Raw genomic sequence first — 17,381 nt, forward strand, 5'->3', positions numbered from 1 at the left:
AAGGCAGTTTCAAAGGAAAGTGATTTTCTCTGAAAGGAGAGCATTTAGAAAGTGAAGCAAAACTCCATTCACTTCGCACAGTGAATTGAAGTGTTCGAACAGACTGCTTCTCTTTCAGAAAAATGCATGTGAGTTTCTTGTGAATGCTTATAAGTAGCTTAAGGCACTTTCAAAGGAAAGTGATTTTCTCTGAAAGGAGAGCATTTAGAAAGTGAAGCCACACTCCATTCACTTCAAACATTGAATTGAAGTGTTGGAACAGACTGCTTCTCGTTCAGAGTAAGAGATGTTTCTTGTGAATTCTTATAAGTAGCTTAAGGCAGTTTCAAAAGGGAGTGATTTTCTCTGAAAGGAGAGCATTTAGAAAGTGAAGCAACACTCCATTCACTTTCGCACAGTGAATTGAAGTGTTGGAACAGACTGCTTCTCTTTCAGAGAAACAGATGTGAGTTTCTTGTGAATGTTTGTAAGTAACTTAAGGCAGTTTCAATAGAGAGTGATTTTCTGTAAATGAAGAGCATTTAGAAAGTGAAGTAACACGCCATTCACTTCGCACAGTGAATTGAAGTGTTGGAACAGACTGCTTCTCTTTCAGAGAAACAGATGTGAGTTTCTTGTGAATGCTTGTAAGTAGCTTAAGGTACTTTCAAGGGAAAGTGATTTTCTCTGAAAGGACAGCATTTAGAAAGTGAAGAAACACTCCATTCACTTCGCACAGTGAATTGAAGTGTTGGAACAGACTGTTTCTCTTTCAGAGAAACGCATGTGAATTTCTGTTGAATTCTTGTAAGTAGCTTAAGGCAGTTTCAAAGGATAGTGATTTTCTCTGAAAGGACAGCATTTAGAAAGTGAAGCAACACTCCTTTCACTTCGCACAGTGAATTGAAGTGTTGGAACAGACTGCTTCTCTTTCAGAAAAACGCATGTGAGTTTCTTGTGAATGCTTGTAAGTAGCTTAAGGTACTTTCAAGGGAAAGTGATTTTCTCTGAAAGGACAGCATTTAGAAAGTGAAGCAAAACTCCATTCACTTCGCACAGTGAATTGAAGTGTTGGAACAGACTGCTTCTCGTTCAGAGTAAGAGATGTGAGTTTCTTGTGAATTCTTATAAGTAGCTTAAGGCAGTTTCAAAAGGGAGTGATTTTCTCTGAAAGGAGAGCATTTAGAAAGTGAAGCAACACTCCATTCACTTCGCACAGTGAATTGAAGTGTTGGAACAGACTGCTTCTCTTTCAGAGAAACGCATTTGAATTTCTGTTGAATGCTTGTAAGTAGCTTAATGCAGTTCAAAGGAATGTGATTTTCTCTGAAAGGACAGAATTTAGAAAGTGAAGCAACACTCCGTTCACTTCGCATAGTGAGTTGAAGTGTTGGAACAGACTGCTTCTCTTTCAGAGAAACGCATGTGAGTATTTTGTGAATGCTTGTAAGTAGCTTAAGGCACTTTCAAAGGAGAGTGATTTTCTCTGAAAGGACAGCATTTAAAAAGTGAAGCAACACTCCAATCACTTCAAACAGTGAATTGAAGTGTTGGAACAGACTGCTTCTCATTCAGAGTAAGAGATGTGAGTTTCTTGTGAATGCTTGTAAGTAGCTTAAGGCTGTTTCAAAAGGGAGAGATTCTCTCTGAAAGGAGAGCGTTTAGAAAGTGAAGCAACACTCCATTCAGTTTCGCACAGTGAATTGAAGTGTTGGAACAGACTGCTTCTCTTTCAGAGAAACAGATGTGAGTTTCTTGTGAATGCTTGTAAGTAGCTTAAGGTACTTTGAAGGGAATGTGATTTTCTCTGAAAGGACAGCATTTAGAAAGTGAAGCAACACTCCATTCACTTCGCACAGTGAATTGAAGTGTTGGAACAGACTGCTTCTCTTTCAGAGAAATGCATGTGAATTTCTGTTGAATGCTTGTAAGTAGCTTATGGCTGTTTCAAAGGAAAGTGATTTTCTCTGAAAAGAGAGCATTTAGAAAGTGAAGCAACACTCCATTCACTTCGCACAGTGAATTGAAGTGTTGGAACAGACTGCTTCTCTTTCAGAGAAACGCATGTGAGTTTTTTGTGAATGCTTGTAAGTAGCTTAAGGCACTTTCAAAGGAAAGTGATTTTCTCTGAAACTACAGCATTTAGAATGTGAAGCAACACTCCATTCACTTCTCACAGTTAATTGAAGTGTTGGAACAGACTGCTTCTCTTTCAGAGAAACAGATGTGAGTTTCTTGTGAATGTTTGTAAGTAACTTAAGGCAGTTTCAAAAGAGAGTGATTTTCTCTAAAAGGAGAGCATTTAGAAAGTGAAGCAACACGCCATTCACTTCGCACAGTGAATTGAAGTGTTGGAACAGACTGCTTCTCTTTCAGAGAAACAGATGTGAGTTTCTTGTGAATGCTTGTAAGTAGCTTAAGGTACTTTCAAGGGAAAGTGATTTTCTCTGAAAGGACAGCATTTAGAAAGTGAAGCAACACTCCTTTCACTTCGCACAGTGAATTGAAGTGTTGGGACAGACTGCTTCTCTTTCAGAGAACCGCATGTGAGTTTTTTGTGAATGCTTGTAAGTAGCTTAAGGCACTTTCAAAGGAAAGTGATTTTCTCTGAAACTACAGCATTTAGAATGTGAAGCAACACTCCATTCACATCTCACAGTGAATTGAAGTGTTGGAACAGACTGCTTCTCTTTCAGAGAAACAGATGTGAGTTTCTTGTGAATGCTTGTAAGTAGCTTAAGGCACGTCCAAAGAACGTGATTTTCTCTGAAAGGACAGCATTTAGAAAGTGAAGCAACACTCCATTCACTTCGCACAGTGAATTGAAGTGTTGGACCAGACTGCTTCTCTTTCAGAGAAACAGATGTGAGTTTCTTGTGAGTGCTTGTAAGTAGCTTAAGGTACTTTCAAGGGAATGTGATTTTCTCTGAAAGGACAGCATTTAGAAAGTGAAGCAAAACTCCATTCACTTCGCACAGTGAATTGAAGTGTTGGAACAGACTGCTTCTCTTTCAGAGAAACGCATTTGAATTTCTGTTGAATGCTTGTAAGTAGCTTAATGCAGTTCAAAGGAAAGTGATTTTCTCTGAAAGGACAGCATTTAGAAAGTGAAGCAACACTCCGTTCACTTCGCATAGTGAGTTGAAGTGTTGGAACAGACTGCTTCTCTTTCAGAGAAACGCATGTGAGTTTTTTGTGAATGCTTGTAAGTAGCTTAAGGCACTTTCAAAGGAAAGTGATTTTCTCTGAAAGGACAGCATTTAAAAAGTGAAGCAACACTCCAATCACTTCAAACAGTGAATTGAAGTGTTGGAACAGACTGCTTCTCATTCAGAGTAAGAGATGTGAGTTTCTTGTGAATGCTTGTAAGTAGCTTAAGGCTGTTTCAAAAGGGAGGGATTCTCTCTGAAAGGAGAGCGTTTAGAAAGTGAAGCAACACTCCATTCAGTTTCGCACAGTGAATTGAAGTGTTGGAACAGACTGCTTCTCTTTCAGAGAAATGCATGTGAGTTTTTTGTGAATGCTTGTAAGTAGCTTAAGGTACTTTCAAGGGAAAGTGATTTTCTCTGAAAGGACAGCATTTAGAAAGTGAAGCAACACTCCATTCACTTCGCACAGTGAATTGAAGTGTTGGAACAGACTGCTTCTCTTTCAGAGAAACGCATGTGAATTTCTGTTGAATGCTTGTGAGTAGCTTATGGCTGTTTCAAAGGAAAGTGATTTTCTCTGAAAAGAGAGCATTTAGAAAGTGAAGCAACACTCCATTTACTTCGCACAGTGAATTGAAGTGTTGGAACAGACTGCTTCTCTTTCAGAGAAACAGATGTGAGTTTCTTGTGAATGCTTGTAAGTAGCTTAAGGTACTTTCAAGGGAAAGTGATTTTCTCTGAAAGGAGAGCATATAGAAAGTGAAGCAACACTCCATTCACTTCGCACAGTGAATTGAAGTGTTGGAACAGACTGCTTCTCTTTCAGAGAAACGCATGTGAGTTTTTTGTGAATGCTTGTAAGTAGCTTAAGGCACTTTCAAAGGAAAGTGATTTTCTCTGAAACTACAGCATTTAGAATGTGAAGCAACACTCCATTCACTTCTCACAGTTAATTGAAGTGTTGGAACAGACTGCTTCTCTTTCAGAGAAACAGATGTGAGTTTCTTGTGAATGTTTGTAAGTAACTTAAGGCAGTTTCAAAAGAGAGTGATTTTCTCTAAAAGGAGAGCATTTAGAAAGTGAAGCAACACGCCATTCACTTCGCACAGTGAATTGAAGTGTTGGAACAGACTGCTTCTCTTTCAGAGAAACAGATGTGAGTTTCTTGTGAATGCTTGTAAGTAGCTTAAGGTACTTTCAAGGGAAAGTGATTTTCTCTGAAAGGACAGCATTTAGAAAGTGAAGCAACACTCGATTCACTTCGCACAGTGAATTGAAGTGTTGGAACAGACTGCTTCTCTTTCAGAGAAACAGATGTGAGTTTCTTGTGAATGCTTGTAAGTAGCTTAAGGTACTTTCAAGGGAAAGTGATTTTCTCTGAAAGGACAGCATTTAGAAAGTGAAGCAACACTCCATTCACTTCGCACAGTGAATTGAAGTGTTGGAAAAGACTGCTTCTCTTTCAGAGAAACGCATGTGAATTTCTGTTGAATTCTTGTAAGTAGCTTAAGGCAGTTTCAAAGGAAAGTGATTTTCTCTGAAAGGACAGCATTTCGAAAGTGAAGCAACACTCCTTTCACTTCGCACAGTGAATTGAAGTGTTGGAACAGACTGCTTCTCTTTCAGAAAAACGCATGTGAGTTTCTTGTGAATGCTTGTAAGTAGCTTAAGGTACTTTCAAGGGAAAGTGATTTTCTCTGAAAGGACAGCATTTAGAAAGTGAAGCAAAACTCCATTCACTTCGCACAGTGAATTGAAGTGTTGGAACAGACTGCTTCTCGTTCAGAGTAAGAGATGTGAGTTTCTTGTGAATTCTTATAAGTAGCTTAAGGCAGTTTCAAAAGGGAGTGATTTTCTCTGAAAGGAGAGCATTTAGAAAGTGAAGCAACACTCCATTCACTTCGCACAGTGAATTGAAGTGTTGGAACAGACTACTTCTCTTTCAGAGAAACGCATGTGAATTTCTGTTGAATGCTTGTAGGTAGCTTAAGGCAGTTTCAAAGGAAAGTGATTTTCTCTGAAAAGAGAGCATTTAGAAAGTGAAGCAACACTCCATTCACTTCGTAGAGTGAATTGAAGTGTTCGAACAGACTGCTTCTCTTTCAGAAAAATGCATGTGTGTTTCTTGTGAATGCTTGTAAGTAGCTTAAGGCACTTTCAAAGGAAAGTGATTTTCTCTGAAAGGAGAGCATTTAGAAAGTGAAGCAACACTCCATTCACTTCAAACATTGAATTGAAGTGTTGGAACAGACTGCTTCTCGTTCAGAGTAAGAGATGTTTCTTGTGAATTCTTATAAGTAGCTTAAGGCAGTTTCAAAAGGGAGTGATTTTCTCTGAAAGGAGAGCATTTAGAAAGTGAAGCAACACTCCATTCACTTTCGCACAGTGAATTGAAGTGTTGGAACAGACTGCTCTTCTTTCAGAGAAACAGATGTGAGTTTCTTGTGAATGTTTGAAAGTAACTTAAGGCAGTTTCAAAAGAGAGTGATTTTCTCTAAATGAAGAGCATTTAGAAAGTGAAGGAACACTCCATTCACTTCGCACAGTGAATTGAAGTGTTGGAACAGACTGCTTCTCTTTCAGAGAAACAGATCTGGGTTTCTTGTGAATGCTTGTAAGTAGCTTAAGGTACTTTCAAGGGAAAGTGATTTTCTCTGAAAGGACAGCATTTAGAAAGTGAAGCAACACTCCTTTCACTTCGCACAGTGAATTGAAGTGTTGGAACAGACTGCTTCTCTTTCAGAGAAACGCATGTGAATTTCTGTTGAATGCTTATAAGTAGCTTAAGGCAGTTTCAAAGGAAAGTGATTTTCTCTGAAAGGGCAGCATTTAGAAAGTGAAGCAACAGTCCATTCACTTTCGCACAGTGAATTGAAGTGTTGGAACAGACTGCTTCTCTTTCAGAGAACCGCATGTGAGTTTTTTGTGAATGCTTGTAAGTAGCTTAATTCACTTTCAAAGGAAAGTGATTTTCTCTGAAACTACAGCATTTAGAATGTGAAGCAACACTCCATTCACATCTCACAGTGAATTGAAGTGTTGGAACAGACTGCTTCTCTTTCAGAGAAACAGATGTGAGTTTCTTGTGAATGCTTGTAAGTAGCTTAAGGCACGTCCAAAGAACGTGATTTTCTCTGAAAGGACAGCATTAAGAAAGTGAAGCAACACTCCATTCACTTCGCACAGTGAATTGAAGTGTTGGACCAGACTGCTTCTCTTTCAGAGAAACGCGTGTGAGTTTCTTGTGAGTGCTTGTAAGTAGCTTAAGGTACTTTCAATTGAAAGTGATTTTCTCTGAAACTACAGCATTTAGAATGTGAAGCAACACTCCATTCACTTCGCACAGTGAATTGAAGTGTTGGAACAGACTGCTTCTCTTTCAGAGCAACGCATGTAAATTTCTGTTGAATGCATGTAAGTAGCTTAAGGCAGTTTCAAAGGAAAGTGATTTTCTCTGAAATGACAGCATTTAGAAAGTGAAGCAACACTCCGTTCACTTCGCATAGTGAATTGAAGTGTTGGAACAGACTGCTTCTCTTTCAGAGAAACGCATGTGATTTTTGTGAATGCTTGTAAGTAGCTTAAGGCACTTTCAAAGGAAAGTGATTTTCTCTGAAAGGACAGCATTTAAAAAGTGAAGCAACACTCCATTCACTTCAAACAGTGAATTGAAGTGTTGGAACAGACTGCTTCTCGTTCAGAGTAAGAGATGTGAGTTTCTTTTGAATGCTTGTAAGTAGCTTAAGGCAGTTTCAAAAGGGAGTGATTTTCTCTGAAAGGAGAGCATTTAGAAAGTGAAGCAACACTCCATTCACTTCGCACAGTGAATTGAAGTGTTGGAACAGACTCCTTCTCTTTCAGAGAACCGCATGTGAGTTTTTTGTGAATGCTTGTAAGTAGCTTAAGGCACTTTCAAAGGAAAGTGATTTTCTCTGAAACTACAGCATTTAGAATGTGAAGCAACACTCGATTCACTTCTCACAGTGAATTGAAGTGTTGGAACAGACTGCTTCTCTTTCAGAGAAACAGATGTGAGTTTCTTGTGAATGCTTGTAAGTAGCTTAAGGTACTTTCAAGGGAAAGTGATTTTCTCTGAAAGGACAGCATTTAGAAAGTGAAGCAACACTCCATTCACTTCGCACAGTGAATTGAAGTGTTGGAACAGACTGCTTCTCTTTCAGAGAAACAGATGTCAGTTTCTTGTGAATGCTTGTAAGTAGCTTAAGGTACTTTCAAGGGAAAGTGATTTTCTCTGAAAGGACAGCATTTAGAAAGTGAAGCAAAACTCCATTCACTTCGCACAGTGAATTGAAGTGTTGGAACAGACTGCTTCTCTTTCAGAGAAATGCATGTGAATTTCTGTTGAATGCTTGTAAGTAGCTTAAGGCAGTTCAAAGGAAAGTGATTTTCTCTGAAAGGACAGCATTTAGAAAGTGAAGCAACACTCCGTTCACTTCGCATAGTGAGTTGAAGTGTTGGAACAGACTGCTTCTCTATCAGAGAAATGCATGTGCGTTTTTTGTGAATGCTTGTAAGTAGCTTAAGGCACTTTCAAAGGAAAGTGATTTTCTCTGAAAGGACAGCATTTAAAAAGTGAAGCAACACTCCATTCACTTCAAACAGTGAATTGAAGTGTTGGAACAGACTGCTTCTCGTTCAGAGTAAGAGATGTGAGTTTCTTGTGAATGATTGTAAGTAGCTTAAGGCAGTTTCAAAAGGGAGTGATTCTCTCTGAAAGGAGAGCATTTAGAAACTGAAGCAACACTCCATTCACTTTGGCACAGTGTATTGAAATGTTGGAACAGACTGCTTCTCTTTCAGAGAAATGCATGTGAGTTTTTTGTGAATGCTTTTAAGTAGCTTAAGGCACTTTCAAAGGAAAGTGATTTTCTCTGAAACTACAGCATTTAGAATGTGAAGCAACACTCCATTCACTTCGCACAGTGAATTGAAGTGTTTGAACAGACTGCTTCTCTTTCAGAGAAACGCATGTGAATTTCTGTTGAATGCTTGTAAGTAGCTTTAGGCAGTTCAAAGGAAAGTGATTTTCTCTGAAAGGACAGCATTTAGAAAGTGAAGCAACACTCCGTTCACTTCGCATAGTGAGTTGAAGTGTTGGAACAGACTGCTTCTCTATCAGAGAAATGCATGTGAGTTTTTTGTGAATGCTTGTAAGTAGCTTAAGGCACTTTCAAAGGAAAGTGATTTTCTCTGAAAGGACAGCATTTAGAAATGAAGCAACACTCCGTTCACTTCGCATAGTGAATTGAAGTGTTGGAACAGACTGCTTCTCGTTCAGAGTAAGAGATGTGAGTTTCTTGTGAATGCTTGTAAGTAGCTTAAGGCAGTTTCAAAAGGGAGTGATTCTCTCTGAAAGGAGAGCATTTAGAAAGTGAAGCAACACTCCATTCACTTTCGCACAGTGAATTGAAGTGTTGGAACAGACTGCTTCTCTTTCAGAGAAATGCATGTGAGTTTTTTGTGAATGCTTTAAGTAGCTTAAGGCACTTTCAAAGGAAAGTGATTTTCTCTGAAACTACAGCATTTAGAATGTGAAGCAACACTCCATTCACTTCGCACAGTGAATTGAAGTGTTGGAACAGACTCCTTCTCTTTCAGTGAAACAGATGTGAGTTTCTTGTGAATGCTTGTAAGTAGCTTAAGGTACTTTGAAGGGAAAGTGATTTTCTCTGAAAGGACAGCATTTAGAAAGTGAAGCAACACTCCATTCACTTCGCACAGTGAATTGAAGTGTTGGAACAGACTGCTTCTCTTTCAGAGAAACGCATGTTAATTTCTGTTGAATGTTTGTAAGTAGCTTAAGGCAGTTTCAAAGGAAAGTGATTTTCTCTGAAAGGACAGCATTTAGAAAGTGAAGCAACACTCCGTTCACTTCGCATAGTGAATTGAAGTGTTGGAACAGACTGCTTCTCTTTCAGAGAAACGCATGTGAATTTCTGTTGAATGCTTGTAAGTAGCTTAAGGCAGTTCAAAGGAAAGTGATTTTCTCTGAAAGGACAGCATTTAGAAAGTGAAGCAACACTCTGTTCACTTCGCATAGTGAGTTGAAGTGTTGCAACAGACTGCTTCTCTATCAGAGAAATGCATGTGAGTTGTTTGTGAATGCTTGTAGGTAGCTTAAGGCACTTTCAAAGGAAAGTGATTTTCTCTGAAAGGACAGCATTTAAAAAGTGAAGCAACACTCCATTCACTTCAAACAGTGAATTGAAATGTTGGAACAGACTGCTTCTCGTTCAGAGTAAGAGATGTGAGTTTCTTGTGAATGCTTGTAAGTAGCTTAAGGCAGTTTCAAAAGGGAGTGATTCTCTCTGAAAGGAGAGCGTTTAGAAAGTGAAGCAACACTCCATTCAGTTTCGCACAGTGAATTGAAGTGTTGGAACAGACTGCTTCTCTTTCAGAGAAATGCATGTGAGTTTTTTGTGAATGCTTGTAAGTAGCTTAAGGTACTTTCAAGGGAAAGTGATTTTCTCTGAAAGGACAGCATTTAGAAAGTGAAGCAACACTCCATTCACTTCGCATAGTGAATTGAAGTGTTTGAACAGACTGCTTCTCTTTCAGAGAAACGCATGTGAATTTTTGTTGAATGCTTGTAAGTAGCTGATGGCAGTTTCAAAGGAAAGTGATTTTCTCTGAAAAGAGAGCATTTAGAAAGTGAAGCAACACTCCATTCACTTCGCACAGTGAATTGAAGTGTTGGAACAGACTGCTTCTCTTTCAGAGAAACGCATGTGAGTTTTTTGTGAATGCTTGTAAGTAGCTTAAGGCACTTTCAAAGGAAAGTGATTTTCTCTGAAACTACAGCATTTAGAATGTGAAGCAACACTCCATTCACTTCTCACAGTTAATTGAAGTGTTGGAACAGACTGCTTCTCTTTCAGAGAAACAGATGTGAGTTTCTTGTGTATGTTTGTAAGTAGCTTAAGGCAGTTTCAAAAGAGAGTGATTTTCTCTAAAAGGAGAGCATTTAGAAAGTGAAGCAACACTCCATTCACTTCGCACATTGAATTGAAGTGTTGGAACAGATTGCTTCTCTTTCAGAGAAACGCATGTAAATTTCTGTTGAATGCTTGTAAGTAGCTTAAGGCAGTTTCAAAGTAAAGTGATTTTCTCTGAAGGGACAGCATTTAGAAAGTGAAGCAACACTCCGTTCACTTCGCATAGTGAATTGAAGTGTTGGAACAGACTGCTTCTCTTTCAGAGAAACGCATGTGAGTTTTTTGTGAATGCTTGTAAGTAGCTTAAGGCACTTTCAAAGAAAGTGATTTTCTCTGAAAAGACAGCATTTAAAAATTGAAGTAACACTCCATTCACTTCAAACAGTGAATTGAAGTGTTGGAACAGACTGCTTCTCGTTCAGAGTAAGAGATGTGAGTTTCTTGTGAATGCTTGTAAGTAGCTTAAGGCAGTTTCAAAAGGGAGTGATTTTCTCTGAAAGGAGAGCATTTAGAAAGTGAAGCAACACTCCATTCACTTCGCACAGTGAATTGAAGTGTTGGAACAGACTGCAGAAAAGTTATCCATTATGATCAAGTGGGCTTCATCCCAGAGATGCAGGGTTGGTTCAACATACGCAACTCTATCAATATAATCCATCATATAAATAAACTGAAAGATAAAAACCATATGATCATTGCATTGGATGCTGAAAAAGCATTTGACAAAATTCAACACCCATTTATGATAAATGTGTTGGAGAGACTGGGGATACAAGGATCATACCTAAATATAATAAAAGCAATATACACCAAGCCGTCAGCTAACATCAAATTGAATAGAGAGAAACTCAAAGCCTTTCCACTAAAATCAGGAACACGACAAGGCTGTCCACTCTCACCATTCCTCTTCAATATAGTGCTTGAAGTTCTAGCAATAGCAATAAGACAACATAAGGGGATCAAGGGGATTCATATTGGAAAAGATGAAGTTAAACTTTCGTTATTTGCAGACGATATGATAGTGTACATCAGCGACCCCAAAGACTCTACCAAAGAACTCCTATAGTTGATAAACACCTTTAGTAATGTGGCAGTTTACAAGATCAACTCCAAAAAATCAGTAGCCCTCCTATACAGAAAGGATAAAGAAGCAGAGAGGGAAATCAGAGAATCATCACCTTTCATGATAGCCACAAATAGCATAAAATATCTTGGGGTAACTCTAACCAAGGAAGTGAAAGACCTATTTGACAAGAACTTTAAGTCTTTGAAGAAAGAAATTGTGGAGGATACCAGAAAATGGAAAGACCTTCCCTGCTCTTGGATTGGGAGAATCAACATAGTAAAAATGGCAATTCCACCAAAAGCAATCTATAGAATCAATGCAATTCCCATCAAAATTCCATCAAACTTCTTCACAGACCTTGAGAGAACAATAATCAAGTTTATATGGCAAAACAAAAAACCCAGGATAGCCAAAACAATCTTATACAATAAAGGAACCTCTGGAGGCATTACCAACCCTGACTTCAAACTCTATTACAGAGCAAAAGTATTGAAAACAGCTTGGTATTGGCATAACAACAGAGAAGTCGACCTATGGAATCGAATAGAAGACCCGGGTATTAACCCACAAACTTATGAACACCTGATTTTTGACAAGGGAGCTAAAGCTATACAATGGAAGAAAGATAGCATCTTTAACAAATGGTGCTGGCATAACTGGATGTCAACCTGTAGAAGAATGAAAATTGATCCATATCTATCACCATGCACAAAACTCAGGTCCAAATGGATAAAGGACATCTGCATTAATCCGACCACTTTGAACCTGATAGAAGAGAAAGTGGGAAGTAGTCTACAAGATATAGGCACAGGAGACCACTTCCTAAGCAGAACCCCAGCAGTGCAGACAATAAGAGAAACAATAAATAAATGGGACCTACTGAAACTGAGAAGCTTCTGTAAAGCAAAGGACACTGTCAGTAAGACAAAAAGGCTACCTTCTGACTGGGAAAAGATCTTCACAAACCCTTCAACAGATAAAGGTCTGATCTCCAAAATATACAAAGAACTCAAGAAACTAGACACTAAAACTCTAATTAACCCAATTAAAAAATGGGGTGCTGAACTTAACAGAATTCACAACAGATGAACTTCGAATGGCTAAAAAGCACTTAAGGTCATGCTCAACCTCCTTAGCAATCAGGGAAATGCAAATCAAAACCACTTTGAGATACCATCTTACACTTGTCAGAATAGCTAAAGTTAAAAACACCAATGATAGCCTATGCTGGAGAGGATGTGGAATGAGGGGAACACTCATCCATTGTTGGTGGGAATGCAAACTTGTGCAGTCACTGTGGAAATCAGTGTGGCGGTTTCTCAGGAAACTGGGAGTCAACCTCCCTCAGGACCCAGCAATTCCACTCTTGGGAATATACCCTAGAGATTCCCTAACATACTACTAAAGCATTTGTTCTACTATGTTCATAGCAGCACTATTTGTAATAGCCAGAACCTGGAAACAGCTTAGGTGCCCCTCAATAGAAGAATGTTTAAAAAAGGTGTGGACCATATACACATTAGAGTTTTACTCAGCGGTAAAAAACAATGACATCTTGAATTTTGCATGCAAATGGATGGAAATAGAAAATGCTTTACTGAGTGAGGTAAGCCAGACCCAAAAAGAGGAACACGGTATGTATTCACTCATAAGTGGATTCTAACCATAATTAAAGGTCTTTGAGCCTATTATTCGTGATCCTAGAGAAGCTAAATGAGAAGATGAACCTGATGAAGATTATATAGCTACCCGCCAGGAGGTAGGAAATAGACAAGAGTCCCAGGTAACCTAGGGTGCATGGGGGGGTTGGGAGGGTTGTCGGAAAGGGAGAGGGTTAGAGAGAAGGGAGTAGGGGAGGATTGGGGAAAGATCGGGGGACTGGGATGGGGGGGAGGGAGGAAGGATGGATATGGGATCAGGCAAGTATATACCTCAACTAAGGGAATCATTTTAGGGTTTTCAAGAGACTTGATTATAAAGGGGATCCCCGGTCCAAGGTGAGATCCCTAGATGGTTCTCTGGACAGAGGAGAGGGTGCCTGAACCGGCCTTGGCCCACAACAATACTGATGAATATTTTGCATGTCACCATAGAACCCTCATCTGGAGATGGATGGAGATGGAGGCGGAGAACCACGTTGGAACACTGGACCTAGCTCCCTAGGTCCAAATGAGAGGCAGAAGGAAAGAGATCGTGAGCAAAGAAGGCAAGGGCACAGGAAACCTTCATCCGACGTTGGATGGAGATACAAATGGAGACCCATATTGGAACACCAAACTGAGCACTCCACAGTCCAAATGAGGAACAGAAGGATGAAGAAAATAAAAAAAGTAATTAGGACTGCGAGGGATGCGAGCACCCACTGATACAAGGGGACTGATATAATGAGAGTTCACCAAGGCCTGTTGGACTTGGACTGAACGAGGACATGATCCAACCAGATTCTCTGAATGTGGCTGGCCCAGAGCCTTTTTGAAAAGCCATTGACAATGACACTGGGACTTGCTTCCTCTGCATATACTGGATTTTGGCGCTCCAGTCTGTTTGGACTCTCACCTTCCCTGGACCTGGAGGGAGGGGGGAGTAACTTGAACTTCCCACAGGGCAGGAAACCCTGACTGCTCTAGGGGATGGAGAGGGGGGAGGAGAGGGAATGGGGGGAGTGGGAGGGTTTTGGGAGGAGGGGCTGAAATGGAAACTTTTATAATTTAATAAAAAAAAAGAAAAAAAAACAACAAAACTACAAATACCCAAGTATTTTATACAGAGTTAATTCTTGAGTTTTCTGAGCATCTAGTTTCTCATATAACACTGGTTCTAAAACCCATCGTTTCTCCTTTGTTAAAGGCCATTGTTTAACTTATATTGATACTTTGTTAACCATTTTAAAAGTAGGGCTGTTGATATCTTCTGAATTTATGCCGCCCCTCCTCCCAACACCCTCCCATTTACCCAACTCCCTCTCCTCTTCCCTTTCCATCCCTAAGAGCAGACAGGGTTTCCTGCCATGTGGGAAGTTCAAGTTCCTCCCCCTTCTCTCCAGGTCCAGGAAGGTGAGTATCCAAACAGACTGTTAATTATTTTATTTATTAAAAATTTCTACTTATTCCCCATCTACCTTTTTCCTCTCTCTCCCCACCTACCTCTCCCTCTCTAGTCCTAAGAGCAGTCAGGGTACTGTGCTTCATGGCAAGTCCAAGGTTCTTCCCACTCCATCCAGGTATATAAAGTTGAGCATCCAAACAGACCAGGCTCCCACAATGTCAGTCCATGCAATAGAATCAAAATCCAGTGCCATTGTCCTTGGCTTCTCAGTCAGTCCTCATTGCCAACCACATTCAGAGTATTCAGTTTGATCACATGCTCCATCTCTCCCATTTCAGCTGGCATTGAATTCTCCCAGTATATCAGTTCCACTATCTCAGTGCATGGACACATCCCTCATTGTAATACTTGTCTCTGTAGTTATTGTTCGTTTACCCAGATTTTTCATACCCAGCCTTCCCTCGATTTGTGTTTTCTTCATTACCTCCATTTCATTTTTCAAATCTTGAACTGTTTCCCTTATGGTTTTCCTTTCTGTTTCTTGATTTTCTAGGTTATCTATGAGAGATTTCCTCATTTCATCTGCTTTTGTTTTTGTTATCTCCATTTCTTTATGGCAGTTTTTCACCTCCTGTTTAAGTTCCTCTATCATTTTCATATAGTTCTGTTTAAAGTCGATTTCTTCTATTTCTTCTGGAGAAGGTTGTTCAGTTCTCCTTGTTGCATGATCCCTGGATTCTGATGTTACCCTTCAGATTGTTGGAGGAATTCTTGCATTGGTGCCTGCCCTACTCTCCTTCAAATGCAGCCAGGAGAGTCTTGGCATCTTGGTCTAAACTTTGTTATGACTGACTCTGAGTGGATCTCCTCAGTGCAGGAGAAGGAACTGTTCCTGGGCCCAGAACCTCCCAGACAATAGGGCAGGCAATGGGGGATGGTCAGGGATGTGTGAATAAACAAGCCTCTGCATCAAGATATAAAGGGGCCCAGTGTTCCTTTCACATAATGACTTTATGTAATTAACCTGGGTCTAGATCAGGGGACACAATACAGAGAGCCAGTAGTCATTAGTGCCATGATCTTGGGCAAGGGTTTTTGTGTGCAGCCACCTGACTTATGGCTTAAGGATAAAAGGAGAGGTATGGCTGTCCTTCTGGCTTCTTTGCCATTATGTTAAGATTTCTGTTACTCACATTGAGGATATGCATACTGCCTCCTCTCATTGACCTACTCAGTCAGAAAGTAGGTTTCCCAACAGAGGCAAATTGTCTCTGGGCAGCAAGAATGCATCTCTGAGACAGTTACACTGAGCTGTAGAGAATATTTTGCTAATTTTCCTACTATTGTCTTATGACAAAATTACATTTATGCATCCAAAACTATTTAGCACTGTCTTCATCACCTGTAACAAAATACTTCCAGAAAAGAGTCTTATCCTCATGACCTCTCCTTCTTTTCCTTGCAGACACTAATGGTGGAAGCAATGACTTCATATGTGATTTAAAGTGTCGAGTTCTTCCATCTCAGAGAGTGGACAAGTATGAAGCCCAAGCACAGAAAAAGAGCCAAAAGATAGTGGACCAGGAGTGCTGTGGCAAACCACACTAGTCTAAAGACACGAGGAAGATGCCTCTGAGTATGAGAGGTGAGCAAACACTCCAGAGGAGGGATGGGTCACCTCTCCAGAAGCAAAAACCGTTCAGGCCTTTCAAGACCATAGAGAATACTGGTGGCCACAGAATTTCTCATGGATGGAAGGAAGGCAATGAACCAGTCACCCAATGGGATGCTATCATTCTAGATTAACTGCCTCCAAAACCCTATGTCTATTTGTTGAAGTATGATGGGATTGATTGTGTCTATGGACTGGAGCTTCACGATGATGAAAGTATTTTAAACCTTAGGATACTGCCTAATAAAGTGTCATTTCCTCAGGAAACAAAAACTCACTTTGCAAATGTCATCATGGGCAAAGCAGTAAAACAAATATTTGAGGGCACAAATGGCTCTAAGGATGAGTGGAGAGAGATGGTCCTAGAGGAGGTGCCCATCATGAAGACCTGGTTCTATACTACCTACAAGAAAGATCCGGTCTTGTACATTTATGATTTCCTGAAGGACTACATTGAAGGCAACCTCCACATCATATCAGGCTCTCTGGATGAGTCAAGTGGCGTGACCCCAGATGAGGTGCCAACCATTACAACCATGTTCTACTTTTCAAACAAGAAAGATACTGTCCTGTACCCTTACCACCATCTGGATGACTACATTGAAGGCACCCTCCACATTATGCCAGAGTATCCTCCAGAAGAGGAAGCAGGCATGGATGTCTTGACAGGAAAATGTGTGCAGTACAATAAAAGAGACAGAACCCAAAAGACAGGCAAAATCATTTACAAAGTTCCCACCAAATCTTCTGTGCATTTCATCAAAATTGATAATGACTCCCATATCTATGTCTATGATTTGGTGAAGATCTGTTAAAGTGAAATTCACAAACTGTGGAGAGGCAGGCATAAAATTGCATTGGGAGGAATGCTTTGTTATTTTTTTCAGAGATAGCTCATGTCCTCTAATAACCCTGATATCTTTTTCAATGAAATTTGTCTTGGTCTAAAAATAAAAAGTTTTGAACATGGTGTGTTGTTTGGTAAATGATGAGGTTTGTCAGAACAGGACTTAGATGGTCTGGTCTCCTGGGAGAGGAAGGGACTGGAGATGAGGGGTGGGAAAGAAGAGAATATGACTGTTTAGGAAGCATAGGAGATGTGCCAAAAAGATGTAGGAACTCTGGGAAGGGTATAGATTGAGGGAGTAGCATGTCATAGGTAAGCTGTAACAGATAGCAGCATTAGGATTTGGGACTTTAGAGGAAACAGAACAGACTGATCAGGAAAGGACATAAATGAAGACTCGGAATCATAGAAAATCAGGTTTTATTTAATTAATGTTTTTTTGTAACAGCTGTAATTCACTGTGTGTGGCTCTCCACGGGAGCACGTTGAGGAACCAGGAGCAATATGCTTAGAGAAAAGTTTCCCCTTCTAGAGGCTCCTTCACAAAGGCTTGGACCTCATGTTGCCTACTTTCTCAAGGCAGGATTCTATCCACCACCTGCTTTCTTAAGCCAGGATTCTGTCTGCCACCTATTTACTCATGCCAGGATTCTGTCTGCCACTTACT

The 17,381-nt window shown here is 40.0% G+C and overlaps 1 protein-coding gene across 1 annotated transcript; it reads left to right on the forward strand.

The window, feature by feature from the left end:
• Nucleotides 1-15,912: 15,912 nt before the first annotated feature.
• On the forward strand, nucleotides 15,913-16,682 carry LOC148117523 (spindlin-2-like). The gene is made up of 2 exons (XM_087902863.1): nucleotides 15,913-16,337; nucleotides 16,485-16,682. The coding sequence occupies exons 1-2, from the start codon at nucleotides 16,161-16,163 to the stop codon at nucleotides 16,680-16,682; spliced, it is 375 nt and encodes a 124-aa protein (XP_087758989.1). The 5' UTR covers nucleotides 15,913-16,160.
• The last annotated feature ends 699 nt before the right edge of the window (nucleotides 16,683-17,381 follow it).

The sequence above is a fragment of the Myodes glareolus genome, chromosome X (genome assembly GCF_982192425.1).
Source record: "Myodes glareolus chromosome X, mMyoGla1.1, whole genome shotgun sequence".
In the NCBI taxonomy this organism is placed as follows: domain Eukaryota; kingdom Metazoa; phylum Chordata; class Mammalia; order Rodentia; family Cricetidae; genus Myodes; species Myodes glareolus.

Coding starts and splice junctions, on each gene's coding strand:
- LOC148117523 (XM_087902863.1), top strand. CDS start 16,161: ATGGGCAAAGCAGTAAAACAAATATTTGAGGGCACAAATGGCTCTAAG. Junction 16,338..16,484: donor ACATTGAAGGCAACCTCCAC/ATCATATCAGGC, acceptor GGCACCCTCCAC/ATTATGCCAGAGTATCCTCC.